This window comes from Candoia aspera, chromosome 3 (assembly GCF_035149785.1).
Source record: "Candoia aspera isolate rCanAsp1 chromosome 3, rCanAsp1.hap2, whole genome shotgun sequence".
In the NCBI taxonomy this organism is placed as follows: Eukaryota; Metazoa; Chordata; class Lepidosauria; order Squamata; family Boidae; genus Candoia; species Candoia aspera.
In genome coordinates this window covers 207,251,247-207,268,352 of record NC_086155.1, presented here as the reverse complement: position 1 = coordinate 207,268,352, position 17,106 = coordinate 207,251,247, and the positions used below count along the sequence as shown (strand labels likewise).

General features: G+C 47.1%; 2 protein-coding genes across 2 annotated transcripts in view; both read left to right on the top strand.

Annotated features, from left to right (window-relative positions):
• LOC134494512 (lymphocyte antigen 6E-like) overlaps positions 1-17,106 on the top strand; it is a 120,398-nt gene that overhangs the window by 17,935 nt on the left and 85,357 nt on the right. The gene's annotated exons all lie outside the window — the stretch shown is intronic.
• Positions 1-17,106, top strand: part of LOC134494511 (lymphocyte antigen 6E-like) — a 256,021-nt gene that overhangs the window by 235,286 nt on the left and 3,629 nt on the right. Inside the window, exons 2-3 of the mRNA XM_063299726.1 lie at positions 9,521-9,576; positions 16,477-16,596. Of these exons, the coding sequence (XP_063155796.1) occupies positions 9,525-9,576; positions 16,477-16,596 (172 nt within the window). The 5' untranslated portion in view covers positions 9,521-9,524. The remainder of the gene's footprint in view (positions 1-9,520; positions 9,577-16,476; positions 16,597-17,106) is intronic.

Here is a 17,106-nt window from a genome sequence, read left to right as displayed (position 1 = left end):
GAAAAATCTAATTTACAGTCCTGAACATCTTGCTTAGTTGTTCCAATGCAGGAGGGACTAAAATAGCCGTCTGTGAAGCGATCTGTTCCTCGATTCCAGCAAAAGAAGAGCAGATGGTGGGTCAAGTTCCCATGGAAATGAAAACTGACGGGAAGATGGTAAGTTCTAGGGTACATTATTGGGGAGAAAACTGAACAAGGAATTGAATAAAGAGCTGAATTATCCCGTTCTTTTTCCTTCCTCTTTTATATGACTTAGCGGAACAATGGGCTGGATTCTGACCAACAATTTTAAAAGTATTTCAGATCTGTAGTTTTACTCTCCACTCGGAAGGGGGTCCTTGGTTTTCCACAATGGTCTTCCACAATGCCTCCATCCATCAACACGGTCAGTTTGGCTCCTGCTCCTGGGGACTCGTTGTTCAGGTCCTCCCCTATTCTTTGCTTTCCATTTTTAATACCACAGTGGACGTCCAGAATGAAATGTTTTCCTGGCGTGACTGTTTTCATTAGTCATCCTGACAAACAAAGGGGTCATTCTAATGTGACTTTTCATTAAGCTGATCATTAGCCAGAAACTAAATATATTCACATAAGTTACTTGTTTTTCAAACATGGATGCTCCCTCAGGTCTAGTCAGAGTCAGTGGGTCAATCCACATATTGGCTTATGCTAGTCCAGGTTCTATTCCAACGTTCTTGATATTGTCCTGGTTGTGAATGTCCCTCTGGTTCTCTCAGCAGAATAGTGGAGTGGATTGGCATTTCTTTCTCCAGCCTTTCCTATATCAGTATTTAAGAGGTTTTCAACTTCAAATCCCATAATCCTCAGCCAGCATGACCAGGAAGAATTCTAGCAGGAAATTATGGGAAGTGTGGTCCCATACATCTGAGGGCACCCATTTGGAGAAAGCTGGTTTACCACTAGGTGGCTTATGATTTCAGATACAACTCTTGAATCAATGCTATAATTGATGGGGGTGGGGGTTAAGGGCCACCAGTACCCCTGGGCTGGTAGCAAGCAGCCCCCAATCTTCTCTTGGAAACTGCTTTAGACCTCCAAGAACACACTGCTGAAATCTGGAAGCGAAACACTTTTTGAAATACTAACTTTAATCATTTTTTAAAATTTGTGTGTACACAAGTATTCTTGAGTGCTGGGAAATAAAGAAATGCAAGTGTTTCTTTTAAATCATGTATTATTATCATAATCTTTAAAGAAATCTCTCCAAGATATCCATGTTTCAACATACTTTGACATAGACTGGAATCACACAATCCTCTAATCCTGGGTTAACAAGCTACCATCCCTGAGTTCATACAGCCTGCTATTGTCCTAACAAAGACATATATTATGGGTTAAAAGAATGATCTAGTTTCTCTGATAGGCTAAGATCTTTGGTTATTCACAGAACTCTAGTTTATTCAACAATGATTAAGCAAAATATAGCTTAGAAAAATCTGTACTGAAGAAGAATCCATCAGCAGATGGCAGCACCAAACCAATTTTGGGTGATCCCAAAATAGTAAAACAGATTCTGAACCGGTAAGCACTTTGATGGGAGACCTCTAGGAAATTCCAGGAATGTCAGATGGGCTGGGCAAGTCCTGGAAATGGCAAGGGCAAACCTTTTCGGTCTTGCTGCCAAGAAAATGCCCTGGGTGTGACCATGAAATCCGCAGAACACCTTGAGATTGGCTACAAGGAGGCTTTAATTTTATCACAAAGAACTGTGTTTGGGTGGTGGTTAAAAGGAGTTGATAAACCTTGTTCCTGGGAAGAGAAAAAGTTGTCTTGAAAATGGCAAGGCTTTGCTTTGCCCTGGAGGCTACCAATTTCAGGTTAAGAAGCAGAAAGCAAATACAATTCTGTAGGACAAGCCAGAGATGATTCAGGATATGCCACCCAATCTAAGGAAAATGTGCCTTCTAGATGATTGGTACAGAGATCACTTCCTTCTTGCCTCAGATCAGCTGGAGAGCTAGAATTTAATCTCCCCCGGTTTTGTTCAGCAAAAGAAGCGCTTTTGCTAATTATTAATTTCTCTCCCATTATGAACCTGTAGCTCCTCTGGCTTCGCTCATAGCCAACAAAAATGGCTTTCTTTGTTGTGGGGCCTCCTTTCCTTCTCTGCTGTTTTGGAATGTGAACCCATGCAGTGCTACCAAACACTCTAAGATGGCTTACCTTTGGTTTCACACCATAAAACAAATGGAATGGAGTGTCCTGAATCACAGAGTTATACAATCTGTTTTGTACATAGCAGGCAGTAGATATTGCCTCTCCCCAATACTTGAAGGATAAATGTGAATCTTTAAGCATGCATTCCATCGCATTTTGCAAGGTTCTGCCCTTTCTTTCAGCAACACCATTTTGCTGAGGGGTGTACGGGTTAGAAAGAATTTGTTCTATCCCCTTTTCCACTAGGAACCTTCTGAATTTGTGAGAAAGGTACTCTCCTCCTCTATCACATTGGAGTGCAGATACAGGCCTAGGGAATTTTCCATTTGCCCATGTCACAAAACCTTTAAATTTCTCAAATGCCTCATCTTTATGTTTTAAGATGTAGATAAATGTGTATCTTGAGAAATCATCAATGATGGTCATTGCATACCTTGCTTGTCCAAAACTTGGAGCAAAAGGACCAATAATGTCAGAGTGTACAATTTCCAAAGGTCTAGTTGTAACTCTGTCACTGTGCTTACTCACAGGAGCTTTTAGTGTTTTGCATTCTTTGCAAACTACACAATCTAAGTATTTGTCACAGGGTTTTATCTTTAGGTCAGCACACAACTGTGGCATTTGTGCTATATACTTGAAATTAGCATGACCAAATCTCCTGTGCATCAGGTGTACACATTGGTCATGATATGGTGTGTTGCCAACTGCAGCCTTGCAGCTTGGCTTCCTTGCATTTTGCACAATGTACAAGGAGTCTTTTAATATACCAGTAGCACACAATTTCCCATTTTTTCGTATCTCACAACCATTTTTCTTAAATGTTATGATATACCCTGTTGCAGCCAATTGTGCCACAGATAAAAGGTTTGATTGTAAATTTGGCACATACAACACACCTTTTACAGTTTCTCCCAAGCAGGATAAATTCAAGTCACCTTGTCCCATAATTTTGGTCACAGACCCATCAGCCAAAGATACACTTTGTCTTTCAGTTTTAGACAGTGACACAAAAGAGCTTTTACAATTACTTAAATGACAATTGGCCCCAGAATCTAACACCCATACATCAGAATTACCCTTCTCAGCAACCTGTGCAATTTGGGTTGTCTGAAGAGCCTTCTTCTGTGTTGCCCTTGTGTTCTTCTGCTCTGTCTTTCTACTCTTGGGTCTCATGGCACAGTCTCTTTGCAAATGTCCAGCTGAACCACAAGTGAAGCATCGCTGGCTTGCTAGCGCTGTGGCCTCAGGTTCCTTTCCCTTCTTTTCCCTCGTTTTCTGGTATTGCAGCTTTCCAGAAGAGATGGGGGGGGATCTTTCCTCTCTCTTCTCCCATTCAACGAGTAAGCGCTGTGTAACATACGATGGGGTGAGGTCTGCTTCAGGCATAGCCTCCAGGGTACAGATCAGCGTGTCCCATGTTGCATTTAGTGAGGACAGGAGGATATAGGATTTTGTGAGAGGTGTAAATTCCATTCCTCTCTCCTGTAACTCAACAAACAGCTGCTGAATATAATGCAGGTGTTCAGGAAGGCTATCTCCTTCTGCAAGGTAGGCTCTGTACAGCTTTTTCGTCAGAGTAACTTTACTCCCTGCTGTTGCCTTTACATATAAGTCTCTCAAAGCTTGTAGTCTCATCCCAAAGTTGCTTTGCAGACTGCATGCCTCGCACGTGGACTAGCTGATTGTCCTCAACTCCCAAGATAATGGTGGCTCTAGCCCGCTCATCCTGTCTCAGCCATTCAGCACTGGGATTTTGGGGGGTTTGCTCACCAATTGGCAGCCAAAGATTCTCTCTGCGAAGATACATCTCCATCTTCAGGGCCCAATTCAAATAGTTGGTCTCTGATAGGCGCTCCAGAGGCATCGCTGAGGGCTGGGAGGCAGCCATGGCTTCTTCCTTCTTTTGCAAGTCACCTCAGCTAGCTTCTTTGTCCTGTAGACCGGCAGTTGCTGGAAAATCTCCAGGTGGCTCCAAAGAAAACCTTCACAGGTCTTTGCTACCTGCCTTTAAATTGTGCATGAGGTGTGGAGCTGATCTCTCTATTCTCTCTGGGTCTTATTGGGCTTACTGGGCTGTTTACTGGGCCCATAACCTGTTGGCAGATTGCTAGGAAAGCCTTTGGCCCAGGAGAGATCAGAAAAGTCACACACCAGGCATTTCTGTAAAAATAATTTTATTTAAAGAAAGCAAACATATTTACAGGCTCTCAGTGAGAGCTGCTTAACTCTCTACATGCCTACACAGAAGGGAAACCGAAACTAAAACAAGTTCAGGCAAGTTCCTCCCTTAGGCAATGCAACCATTAACATGTGAAAAGGGGACAATTAAATTCAACCTCTTCACCCGGCCAAAAATGATTAGTTACCATAGTAACCTTAATCTGTAGTAGAAAACATATTAACAGTAAAGACATACCATTTTGAAATCAAAGCCTTCCACGATTCAGGGTGACGTGTGCCTAATGTTGGAATTATCAGGGTCAACTCAGCATTGTATCACAAGCATAGTAAACTAGGGGTTTCTCTAGTAAAAACGCATATCTATTGTGCTTGTGGGGCGTCACATGGGTCACCTGATTTCCTGCTTCCTCCTTCTTCTTGGGCTTGGGGATTAACAGCCTCCATTACCCTTCTGGCAGACCTGCAAGCAGGAGGTGCTGCAGGAATGCAGCCCTCCCCCAACCATCCTCTGCTACCAAGAACCAGTGATGATTAAGTGCTTTCTACTATGAACCTACCTGTATCCAGATTTACTGAATAAAAGTAAGCTGTCTCTATTTTTCTTCATCTAACTACTGTGTGAAGACTGACTTTATTTCTGAACGTAATTAAGCTTAATGTGCAAGTTCTCTTTTGGTTCACGCTTCTACTCGGCAAGATTGCTGTTAGCTGCTTGGAGTTCTTTTATTAACGTTTAAAAACCCCATCAACTAAGGGAGTCGGTTTGTTTCAAGTGAAGAAAAGTGCAAGGAAAAGAGAATCCGAGGCTCAACTAGGAAGGCCAGGCCAGGAAATCTAAATTACTTTTACCGAGATAGGCTATAACCTCCCCCCCTCCTATGCTCCCATGAATCAGGGAGGTGTCTGCCTGATCCACTTCTGAGTGTTATCTTCTTCCCCAGGGCTTACAGTGTTTCAGCCCCCTTTGCCTAGTAGCCGTTCCTGCATTTTCCCCCCAAGGTCATCTTCCTTACTGTCTACAGATCCAACAGTGGACCTACGACTACTCAGTGTAGACAAATGTTAAGATCACTTTACGGCCTCATTCATAAAGTCATGTAGGCTTGCCACGGAAGGTACGTAATGGAGCGCGGCTCTGTGGAGGAAGACCACACACTTTATTGAAGCCGTCTTTGTGGGATTATGACTTACAAAAGAAGAGGTGAAAAACCCTAAAGAAAGGCAAGCCCTTTATAGGAATTTTGAACTGCAGAGGGGGACATTTTGCGGCTCTGATTTGCTGTTAGGATTTCGGGACCATGGGCAGGGAAACCGGTCAAGTTTTGGTTGTGTAAGGAGGGCCACAGGGTGGTGGAGGAAACCCATGCTCTGTAGAAGGGGCAGCAGTGAGTGCAATTGATGATGCACTGCCCTTGACTATAGGTCTGTTCACTTTCATTGTTGCCTTTTCTTTACAGCATTAAGTTTGCCTTAGCTTAAGAAGAAATGGAGTAGCCTTCATAATTAATAGTAAAGTGGCTAAAGCAGTGCTTGGATACAACCCAAAAAACAACAGAATGATCTCAATTCGAATTCAGGGCAAGCCATCTAACATCACAGTGATCCAAATATACGCCCCAACCACAGATGCTGAAGAAGCTGATGTAGAGCAGTTCTATGAGGATCTGCAGCACCTACTGGACAACACGCCTAAAAGAGATGTTATTTTCATCACAGGAGACTGGAATGCTAAGGTGGGCAGTCAAATGACACCTGGAATTACAGGTAAGTATGGCCTGGGAGAACAAAACGAAGCAGGACGCAGGCTGATAGAATTTTGCCAAGACAATTCACTCTGCATAACAAACACCCTCTTCCAACAACCTAAGAGACGGCTTTATACATGGACTTCACCAGATGGACAACACCGAAATCAGATTGATTACATCCTTTGCAGCCAAAGGTGGCGGACATCTGTACAGTCGGTAAAAACTAGGCCTGGAGCTGACTGTAGTTCAGACCATGAACTTCTTCTTGCACAATTTAGGATCAGACTAAAGAGATTAGGGAAGACCCACAGATCAGCTAGATATGAGCTAACGAATATTCCTCAGGAATATGCAGTGGAGGTGAAGAATAGATTTAAGGGACTGGACTTAGTAGATAGGGTCCCGGAAGAACTCTGGACAGAAGTTGGCAGCATTGTTCAGGAGGCGGCAACAAAATACATCCCAAAGAAAGAGAAAACCAAGAAGGCCAAATGGCTGTCTGCTGAGACACGAGAAGTAGCCCAAGAAAGAAGGAAAGCAAAAGGCAACAGTGATAGGGGGAGATATGCCCAATTAAATGCAAAATTCCAGAGGTTAGCCAGAAGAGATAAGGAATTATTTTTAAACAAGCAATGCGCGGAAGTGGAAGAAGACAATAGAATAGGAAGGACAAGAGACCTCTTCCAGAAAATTAGAAACATTGGAGGTAAATTCCAGGCAAAAATGGGTATGATCAAAAACAAAGATGGCAAGGACCTAACGGAAGAAGAAGAGATCAAGAAAAGGTGGCAAGAATATACAGAAAACCTGTATAGGAAGGATAACAATATCGGGGATAGCTTTGACAGTGTGGTCGGTGAGCTAGAGCCAGACATCCTGAAGAGTGAGGTTGAGTGGGCCTTAAGAAGCATTGCTAATAACAAGGCAACAGGAGACGACGGCATCCCAGCTGAACTGTTCAAAATCTTGCAAGATGATGCTGTCAAGGTAATGCATGCTATATGCCAGCAAATTTGGAAAACACAAGAATGGCCATCAGATTGGAAAAAATCAACTTATATCCCCATACCAAAAAAGGGAAACACTAAAGAATGTTCAAACTATCGAACAGTGGCACTCATTTCACATGCCAGTAAGGTAATGCTCAAAATCCTGCAAGGTAGAATTCAGCAGTTGATGGAGCGAGAATTGCCAGATGTACAAGCTGGGTTTAGAAAAGGCAGAGGAACTAGAGACCAAATTGCCAATATCCGCTGGATAATGGAAAAAGCCAGGGAGTTTCAGAAAAACATCTATTTCTGTTTTATTGACTATTCTAAAGCCTTTGACTGTGTGGACCATAACAAATTGTGGCAAGTTCTTAGTGGTATGGGGATACCAAGTCATCTTGTCTGCCTCCTGAAGAATCTGTATAACGACCAAGTAGCAACAGTAAGAACAGACCACGGAACAACAGACTGGTTTAAGATTGGGAAAGGAGTACGGCAGGGCTGTATACTCTCACCCTACCTATTCAACTTGTATGCAGAACACATCATGCGACAAGCTGGCCTTGAGGAATCCAAGGCTGGAGTTAAAATCTCTGGAAGAAACATTAACAATCTCAGATATGCAGATGATACCACTTTGATGGCTGAAAGTGAAGAGGAACTGAGGAGCCTTATGATGAAGGTGAAAGAAGAAAGTGCAAAAGCTGGTTTGCAGCTAAACCTCAAAAAAACCAAGATTATGGCAACCAGCTTGATTGATAACTGGCAAATAGAGGGAGAAAATGTAGAAGCAGTGAAAGACTTTGTATTCCTAGGTGCAAAGATTACTGCAGATGCTGACTGCAGTCAGTAAATCAGAAGACGCTTAATCCTGGGGAGAAGAGCAATGACAAATCTCGATAAAATAGTTAAGAGCAGAGACATCACACTGACAACAAAGGCCCGCATAGTTAAAGCAATGGTGTTCCCTGTAGTAACATATGGCTGCGAGAGCTGGACCATAAGGAAGGCTGAGCGAAGGAAGATCGATGCTTTTGAACTGTGGTGTTGGAGGAAAATTCTGAGAGTGCCTTGGACTGCAAGAAGATCCAACCAGTCCATCCTCCAGGAAATAAAGCCAGACTGCTCACTTGAGGGAATGATATTAAAGGCAAAACTGAAATACTTTGGCCACATAATGAGAAGACAGGACACCCTGGAGAAGGTGCTGATGCTAGGGAGAGTGGAAGGCAAAAGGAAGAGGGGCCGACCAAGGGCAAGATGGATGGATGATATTCTAGAGGTGACGGACTCGTCCCTGGGGGAGCTGGGGGTGTTGATGACCGACAGGAAGCTCTGGCGTGGGCTGGTCCATGAAGTCACGAAGAGTCGGAAGCGACTAAACGAATAAACAACAACAACAAAAGCTTGGTATTTCTCAACCTCGGCCACTTTAAGATGGGTGGACTTCAACTCCCAGAATTCCCCAGCCAGCCATGCTGGCTGGGGAATTCTGGGAGTTGAAGTCCACCCATCTTAAAGTAGCCGGGTCGAGAAACACAGCCTTTGTCAATTGCACAGGGCTGGATCTCTGTTGGGCCTAGCCAATTTCATTCTGCCTTTGTTAAGGTGAGCAAAATCTTCTGCCTTTTGGGCAAAAAAGGAGGCAGGCTGGATTTATCTCTGTCACCTCTGCAGACAGGTCCTAACAATTAAAGCTGTTTCTTTCAGCCCTAACAGACTCAACTCTGCCTCTACCCCGAGTCCAGGAGGAGCTTCATCCAGCGCGTTGTACAACCCCCACCAAGTGATGTATATGCGGGGCTCACTAAAGGGGGGGGATGCAAGAATGTCAGACATCTAACTAATATAATGCCAGGAATGTACGATCTCAAAAGAAGAAGGTGGGGGGAAAGCAGGCGCTTAAAGCTTAGGGGAGCGCAGTTAAATGGAGGTTGCCTTACAAGCCAGGGTGAGCCAAGCCGGGGCGCGCCCCTGCATGGAAAGCGCGCCCCCTCCCCGTCCTAGGGCCTCAGCGCCCCTCCCCCGCCTGCCAGCCAGCCAGCCTCGCCAGGGTGGGGCAGAGGTGCCGTGCCTGCTGCCGGGCATAAGCCAGGGTTCGCCGGCGGCCCGTGGAGGACGCTGGCCCCGGCCGGCCGCAGGGGAACAGCCCCGCCGCCGCCGCCGCCTTCGCTCGCGCGGTGCCAGGCCGGGCATCCCGACGCGCGCCCGGGCGGGGCCGGCCGCCCAGCCCCCGCCCCTCCCAGGCGGACCTGGATTTGCCGAGCGCCGCACGTGGCCCCCTCCCCGGCCCGGAGCGTGCCACTTCCCCCGCGACATCGGCCGCGGCTGGAGCCGGAGGGAGAAGCGGTCCTCGCCCTCTTCCCCCCGCGGACGGAGCGAGCCTCGGCATCGTCGGCATCGTCGGCCTCGGCACGCCAGCCGGGATGAAGGCGCCCTTCGCGCTCCTCCTGGCCGCCTGCCTCTGCGTGGACGGCGGTGAGCCTCTCCCCGGCCCCCGCTTCTCCTTCGTGCGCCCCGCCCGGGTCTCTCCCCGCCGCCCGCCCCTGCGCCCCGCGGAATCCGGAGGATGCGCTGGGGATGCGTTCGCGGTGCGAAGCCCGGCGGCGGCGGCGGCTGATCCAGGCGGCGTGGGTGGGGGGGCCTTCCAGCCAGCGGCTAGTTTGTCTCTTCGGCAGCGAAGGCGTCGGCTACCCGTTGCTTAATTTCTCCCTTGGGGCGGTGCGGGGGGAGCTGACCCTGGAATAATGGAAGGAGAAATGCTCTCTGCACATGGTCAGAGGCAGGTCCTCCTCTGGATCAGACCAAAGGCCCGCTGGCACCTGGTGCCCACAGCGGTCGGGGACACGGGGCTGTTTTGTGCCTTGCTTATTGCTTGCTTATTATTATTTGCATTCTCCCCCCACCTCCCTTGTTCGCGGCAGGGCCTTGGACGACACCCAGTAAAAACCAGGGTGGGATTGCCTTTGTGGAAGGCAGGGGAGCAGATTCGATAAGGAAGTGTGGTAACGCAGATAAGGGGAGAAGAGTTCTCCCTGCTGGTCTGTGGCCGGAATAAAAATGATTGATTGAGAAGAGCCCTCCCTCCTCTGTGCAGATGCCTCTCTGCCTCCCCCCAAACTGGGAAGGAAGCCAGCAGTTCGCACCCTTGCCCACCCCTCCCAGGACAGGGAGAGGCCTGGTCCTGCCAGTTCTTTAAGGCGGAGGGAGAGGAAGGGCTGGGGGGGGGGGGGCTTACAGATGCTTCCAGCCTTGAATGGCAGGGGGAGGGTGGGCCTGGAGACCCCCTCCCCCCTCCAGGCAAGTGGTACAAAGGCTCCGAATCTGGAGGGCTGCTCTGATAAGCTGGTGTGTGTGTGTGTGTGTGTGGTCATCATGAAAAGAAGCCGGGCAAAGCTGTAGGTGTCCCTGTTGGGGGCTGCAAGATTTCCCCACCGCTCTGCTTTTGTCACCACAAACCTCTGAGGAATCCAGATGGAGGCGGGGAGAGGTTAGGGGAAGTAGCTCAGATTCCCCCCCACCCCCCCATCTACAACAGTTCAATCCATTTCCAAAGTGGGTTGCGTTGGATTTGGGCAGCGAGGATAAAAAATGTCCAGAGATGGGCTTTGTTTTTCTTTTACTGCCTTTAAAGACTGTCACGGCTTTGCAGGGCCTCTAAAACGGTTAGAAAAAGTTCTGAAAAAGCAAAGCTGACCCCAACTGCATCATAAAAAACTGCTGAGTCCTCTTTGTAGCCTGTATGGGGCTCTAAAACCCAGCTGAACCACAACTCCCAGCAGGCCCATCCAGGAAAGACTTGGAGAGGGATGCTGGGAATTGTAGTTCAGGTGCATTTGGAAGACCATCTGTTGGCCAATCCTGAAAACAAGATGTCATTCCAAGAAGAAGGAACTGACTAGGGTGGGCAAAGGACTTGAAGGCTGAGTACATGTCATCTCTGCATGCCCAAGGACATGAGTAGCTGTGCATGCTGGGAAGGCCCTTAAAACAGCTTTCTGGAGGATGGCCCTGCCTCTACTCCAAGGAGAAGCGTGTGGCTTGCAGCATGGACTTCATAAAAGTCTTCCCGGGGTGGCTGGCACAGCTCTAGGATTGATCATGTCAAAGGGACTTGGTGTAAAGATGTTCCCTTTGTGTCCTGATGGGGGGTCTCCTCACCAGCATTTTCTCGGCTGTTATGGGGGCTGGTCTTCATCACACCCTTGGCTACTTTTTTTTAAGGCCAGTTGCTTACAAAATCCAGCCTGGGAAATTGAAACTTAAAGCTAGAAACGAAAGCTACCTTGGTAAGAAAGAGAAACTGGGCAATTTTACAGATTGTCTTTGAACTGTGACTTTTGAAGTGAAAAGCATTGAGGGCTTGCTTTGCAAACAAAGGCTGCAGTTGGGAAGAAACCAGAATAAAAAAAAAACAGACAGACTGAAGCCGCAAAAGAACGATTTTTTTACTGTTTGGTTTTGGGTAAAATTGGAACCTTCTGTAGAGAAGTTTGGATGAACCGTCTTCCCACGCTTAATTCCTTTACGAACTGCTTTCGTTTTTGTCAGTAAAATTCTTTTCAAACCCATCTCCCGCATCCTAGAAATATTGCAATAGTTATTCAATTGATAAATCAATTACATCAATTAATTATTTGATTTAATTGATTCAATTGCTCTCAATAACCTTGACTTGAAGTTCCTTGGTTTAGGATTGCTCTGATGCCTTGAATTTCCTTCCCGTATCTAATGGGCTTGGCAACAAGGGCAGACTGGCTGCTAAAAACACACGATGGAAGATTTTACACATAGATATTTTTGCATTGAATACTGACACATTTAGGCTTTGAATCCTGATTTATTCAAGTGTTTAAGTTTGGAGGCCCTCTTCCCTCTCTTCTCTGTCCTTGATAGATAAATAGCTGTACCCATAGAAACAAGATAAGATGTGCATTCCAAGGATGGCTTCTTAGAAAAAGGGGGTTAGGTTATGGTCAGAGGCAGTATTTCTCAACCTTAGCAACTTTAAGAAGGGTGGACTTCAACTCCCAGAATTCCCCAGCCAGCCATGGCTGGCTGGGGAATTCTGGGAGTTGAAGTCCACCCATCTTCAAGTTGCCAAGGTTAAGAGACACTGGTCAGAGGCCTTAAAGGGAGGATGTTCCTTATATGGAGTAACATTAAGGTGGGATCCAGGGTTGAGGGGTGATATTCTATAGGAAGGGCTGTATGGAAAGTATATATTGTGCTCTTAGAAGAAGGTCCTGTGCAGCTACCCACCTAACAGCTTGCTGTCATTGCACTTGGGTGAAGAACGAAGAACTTAATTTCATGCAACTGCCTGTCCTTTCCTTGATTCCTGCGCAGAAATGAACTTGGAAAGGAACAAAATTATAACACACAGCCACAGACCTGAACTCTGCATTTGTAGAATGTGCGAAGGTTGGTCTGTTTTGGACATGACCAGTTTCATCCTTATCGAGACTCAGCGGACATGCCTAGCCAGATCTTATTCTGTGGGTTCAAATTCTCTACTTGGGATTGAACCCCTGGACCTATGCACTTTAGGTGACCATGTACAAAACATCAGCTTTAGGAGCTACCCAAGTCCTGGTGCTCGGCAGTGTTTCAGGGTTCTATGGCATTGTCAGTCCTACTATGAGGACAAGAAATCAGCTCCACATGAATTCTAAAACTATGTTTATTAATATTGGCTATTGTAACAGAATCTTGCAAGTCAACTCCTCCCGCCTTATACTCATGTGAATTAGGGAGGTGTCTATCTGAGCCTCTTGCTCATTCCTTCTGTTGTTTCAGACTTAAGCCATGTTTTCCCCCTTGCTGTTTTGGTAACAGATCTGGCCTATTTCTGTCAAGGTCATCTTTCTCACTCTCTACCAGAATCTAACAGAATGGTCTATCCAGTCCTTAAGATCTCAGGTTAGAGAGATACAGATGGATGAGTTTTTACATGATTTCCACCCCCGTCACTGAGGGGAGGAATTTTTTAAAGATTTTTATCCCGCCTTTATTACTTTATATGTAACTCAAGGCAGCAAAGATACCTCGTACTCCTTCCACCTCCTATTTTCCCCACCACAACAACCCTGTGAGGTGGGTTGCGCTGAGAGAGAGTAACTGGTCCAAAGTCACCCAGCCGGCTCTCATGCCTAAAGTGGGACTAGAACTCACAGTCTCCTGGTTTCTAGCCCAGCACCTTAACCACTAGACCAAACTGGCTCTGTGTTTCTCTGTCTTTACCCAGTGATGAATCCAGGTTAAAGATACGGTGTGAACACAGCCATTGGATTACTTAGGGAAAAGATGGTGTTGCTGTGGGGGCAGCTATCCCCACCCTTGTAGCAATGACATTTAACCTGGGGAGAGGGTGCTCTTACAGGTAGGTAAGCAATGGGGGGAAGCTCATCAGAGGGAGATCCAACCTGGGAATAAGGAGACGTTTCCTGAGAGTGAGAACTATTAAGCGGTGGGACAGTTTGCCCCCTGGAGTGGTGGGTGCTCCATCTCTGGAGGTTTTCAAGAAAAGATTGGATAGCCACTGGTCCAAGATAGTTTGAGGATTCCTGCCCTGGGCAGGGGGTTGGGCCAGAAGACATCCAAGGTCCCTTCTGACCCTAGGATTCTATGCAGTGATCTCTCCAGGTAGACCTTCTCCATAGCAGAGGGTCAGGAGAGGATATTCAAGAGTGTGCATGTTGTATCCCTTACGACACAGCTGAGCACGTGGGGGTGGGATGAATCCATCATGCCTCAGAGTCTTCTTAAGAATCAAAGGCTGGATTAGTGGCAGGCCAGGGATAAATCTATCCAGCTGGTGTCAGCAGAAGGATCAACAGGGGAATTGGGAGCTTCTCGTTCAACAGAAGAGTAGCCTGCTTTCTGTTGCCTTTGTAGCCAGTGGAAGTGACGGACCTTGTCGATAGAGATTTCACATTTTTGGTTGAAATGCTAATCTGCCCTCTGAAAATACTTGTGAGAGGATGCCCATAACAAAGCCTGCTGAAGATCAAGGAGATGGAGAACTTTTAGGTTGACCTTATTGAGGTGGTGGGACAAACATAAGTTTCCTTAATGGAGCTCCCTGAAGTACCATTAGGAATACCCTCATGAGAAAACTGGTCTGTGTGTGAACAACCAGTTATACTTTGAGTTTTACGGGTATTTGCCACACTGACTTCCCACCATTCCTACTGTGGTGGTCGTTAAGCAAATCACTGTGGTTGTTAAGCGAACCACATGGTTGTTAAGCAAATCACACGGTTCCCCATTGATTTTGCTTGCCGGAAGCTGGCTGGGAAGGTCGAAAATGGCGATCATGTGACCGCAGGATGCGGCAATGGTTGTAAGCGCGAGGACCAACTGCAAATAGTTTTTCCCAGCGCTGTTGTAAGTCTGAACTGTCACTAAACGAATGGTTGTTAAGTGAGGACTACCTGTAGACTTGCGAATGGGCTGTTCTCCCCCCCGCCCCCCCAGCACTCCCAGTCCTCTCTTTCTGGAGCTGGTCTGCGGAGCTCTGCAGTGGGCTTGGCTCGCTGTGGTCTGGCTGTGGGCTTGCTCCGGTTTGCAGGCTCCGGTCGGGCACTTTTCCTCCCCCGCCTCTCAGCCCTTCCTCTCAGCGGCTTGCGGCTCCGAGAAGCGAGACTTCTTCGTGAGGTGCCGGCCTCCGGGTCGAGTTTCTGTTTCCCCAGCCTCTGCTGCCTTCCCGGCTTGACTCTTTCCTCGACACGCCCCGCACCGCACAGGCCTGCGTTCAGTTTCCTTTCTGCAAAAGAAACTCTCCAGGGGAGCAGAGGGTGGGGCTGTTTTCACCCCCCTTCCCAGGTAGCAGCACAGCTCTGGGTCCCAGGAGGGAAAAACGTCTGCTCACTGCGGGTCAGCTTAAGATATGTGGACTTTAACTCCCAGAATTCCCCAGCCAGCCACGCTTGGGTTCTGTATGGCAACTCTCTCTTCTGGAGGGCTGCAGTGTCAGCAGATGGCCAGCAGATGGCGATCTCTAGCTTTGGGGAGGTGGGGCGTGGCTCTCTTCTCACACGGGAAAGTTTCAAAATAGGCATGTTAAGAGGTTTAATAGGGTTAACCCTAACCCTATTTTGTGGAACCCTCCCCCCAAACTCTTCCCAAAAAAGAAAAGGAAAAGGTGCCATTACCATCAAAGTATTAGAACTGATACTGCTTGCAACGCTCTGCCCCTACTGTGTCTTTCAAGGGGGGTGGTGGTTCTGCTTTATTCAGGGGTTGCAAGTCCAGATGGATGAACATTGGAATTACGTGCCCAAAAGTTGGGAATGAAGAGACTTTTTCCATGCAGGAACTTATGTTACCGTTTTCATTTTGTATATCAATGAATTGATGGGTTGATTGGTTGATTGATCATGTGCCATCAAGTCATTTTTGACTTCGAGCAACAACATAGATAGATAGGCTTTCTCCATGAGGATCTGTCCCCAACCTGGTCCTTCAGGTCTTCTACAGGTGCACCTGTCACCACCGTATCTGAGTCCCTCCCCCTTGCTGCTGGTCGTCCTCTCCTTCCCTTTCCTTCCGCCTTTCCCAGCATCCGAGCCTTCTCCAGAGAGCTGGGTCTTCGCATAATGTGCCCAAAGTAGGATAATTTGAGCCTTTCTCCTTCTTCAGTGAGAACTGAGTTGATTTGTTCAACGGTCCATTAGTTTGTTTTCTTGGCTGTCCACGGATGTTCTCAGGAGTCTTCTCCACCCCCAGAGTTCAAAGGCATCGACGCTCTTCCTATCCTGCTTCTCCAAAGTCCAACTTTGGCTTCCACAGAGGGTCACAGGGAAACGTCAGTGCATTCAAGCCCTGTCCATGGGCCTCATTCCAATGTTAGGGAGCTACAAAAATGCCCTCCTACACCAGCAGGCATGTCTCCGTGTGGCCCGTAAAATCTTTGTGCTCCTTTCTCTTCTCTTGAAAAGGAATCCCGGCTGGTTTTTATCTTTTCTCTCCTGAAAAATTCCCTGACTTTATTTATTGCTTCTTTTTTCCTAGCAAGATCCAAACTTATCCTCCTGGTTTGCTTAGTTTTGTGCTTCATTGTGTTCCATCCACCTTTCCTTGGGACTCAAGAAGTGTATGGTTGTATTTGTGTTTGATTCTGGCCTCCTGGCTGTGGTAATAAAGATGGGTTTATTTCCGACTTGAGCTGTTTCGAGCTGAAGCAGGTTCTGACTTGGCCTGAAGGACTTCAGTGTGGTTCGCTCTGGTGGAAGTCTCCCCGGCACATGGGGGTGGCGCGTTTGCATTCACAATGGGGCATTTCAGGCCCAGGACGGTGTCCTGCATGCTGCCCATCTAGGGAGACAAACGGTTTCTCTGCAGATCTCACATGGGGCTTTCTGAAATGTTTTCCAGTTTTCTCGCTGGTGTGCTGGTCGTGCGAGAATGCCGAATCAACATGGGGCTGCTGGAGGCTGCAAGTCTGTTCCAGTGAAGATAACTACTGTGCCACCACCTATACCGGTGCAGGAATTGGTACGTTTCTTTGGTGCGGTGAAATGGTGGGATGGGCTTCTCATCTCCTCCATGGTAGATCGTTGGCCTGGTAGATCATACCTGGAATTATGGAACATTATAGTTTCCTCCCACTTTTTTTCCCCCTCCTCATCATAAATATATTTAGGATCAGTGATTAATTGCATTGATGCCCTGCACCTGATGGCTACAGTTGTAACCTGGGAGTAAGGCCCTGTTAAAGGCAGCGGCACTGAATTGCCAGATGGTGGGGCCCAATTGCACCATGAAAGCTCTTCCTTCACCTGACAAACCAAAATGTTACCTTATTTGCACCCTGGCTCTACCCAGTTTAGCTTGGGGTTTGTGCCTGCTGTGGTCAAGCGAACAGGGCAGAATGTTTTTTTAAAAAAATGAATGAATTGATTGATTGATTCACAATTAATTTAATAAAATTTAACTTAAATTTATAAGAGAGCCAGTTTGGTCTAGTGGTTAAGGCTCCAGGCTAGAAACCAGGAGACGGTGTGT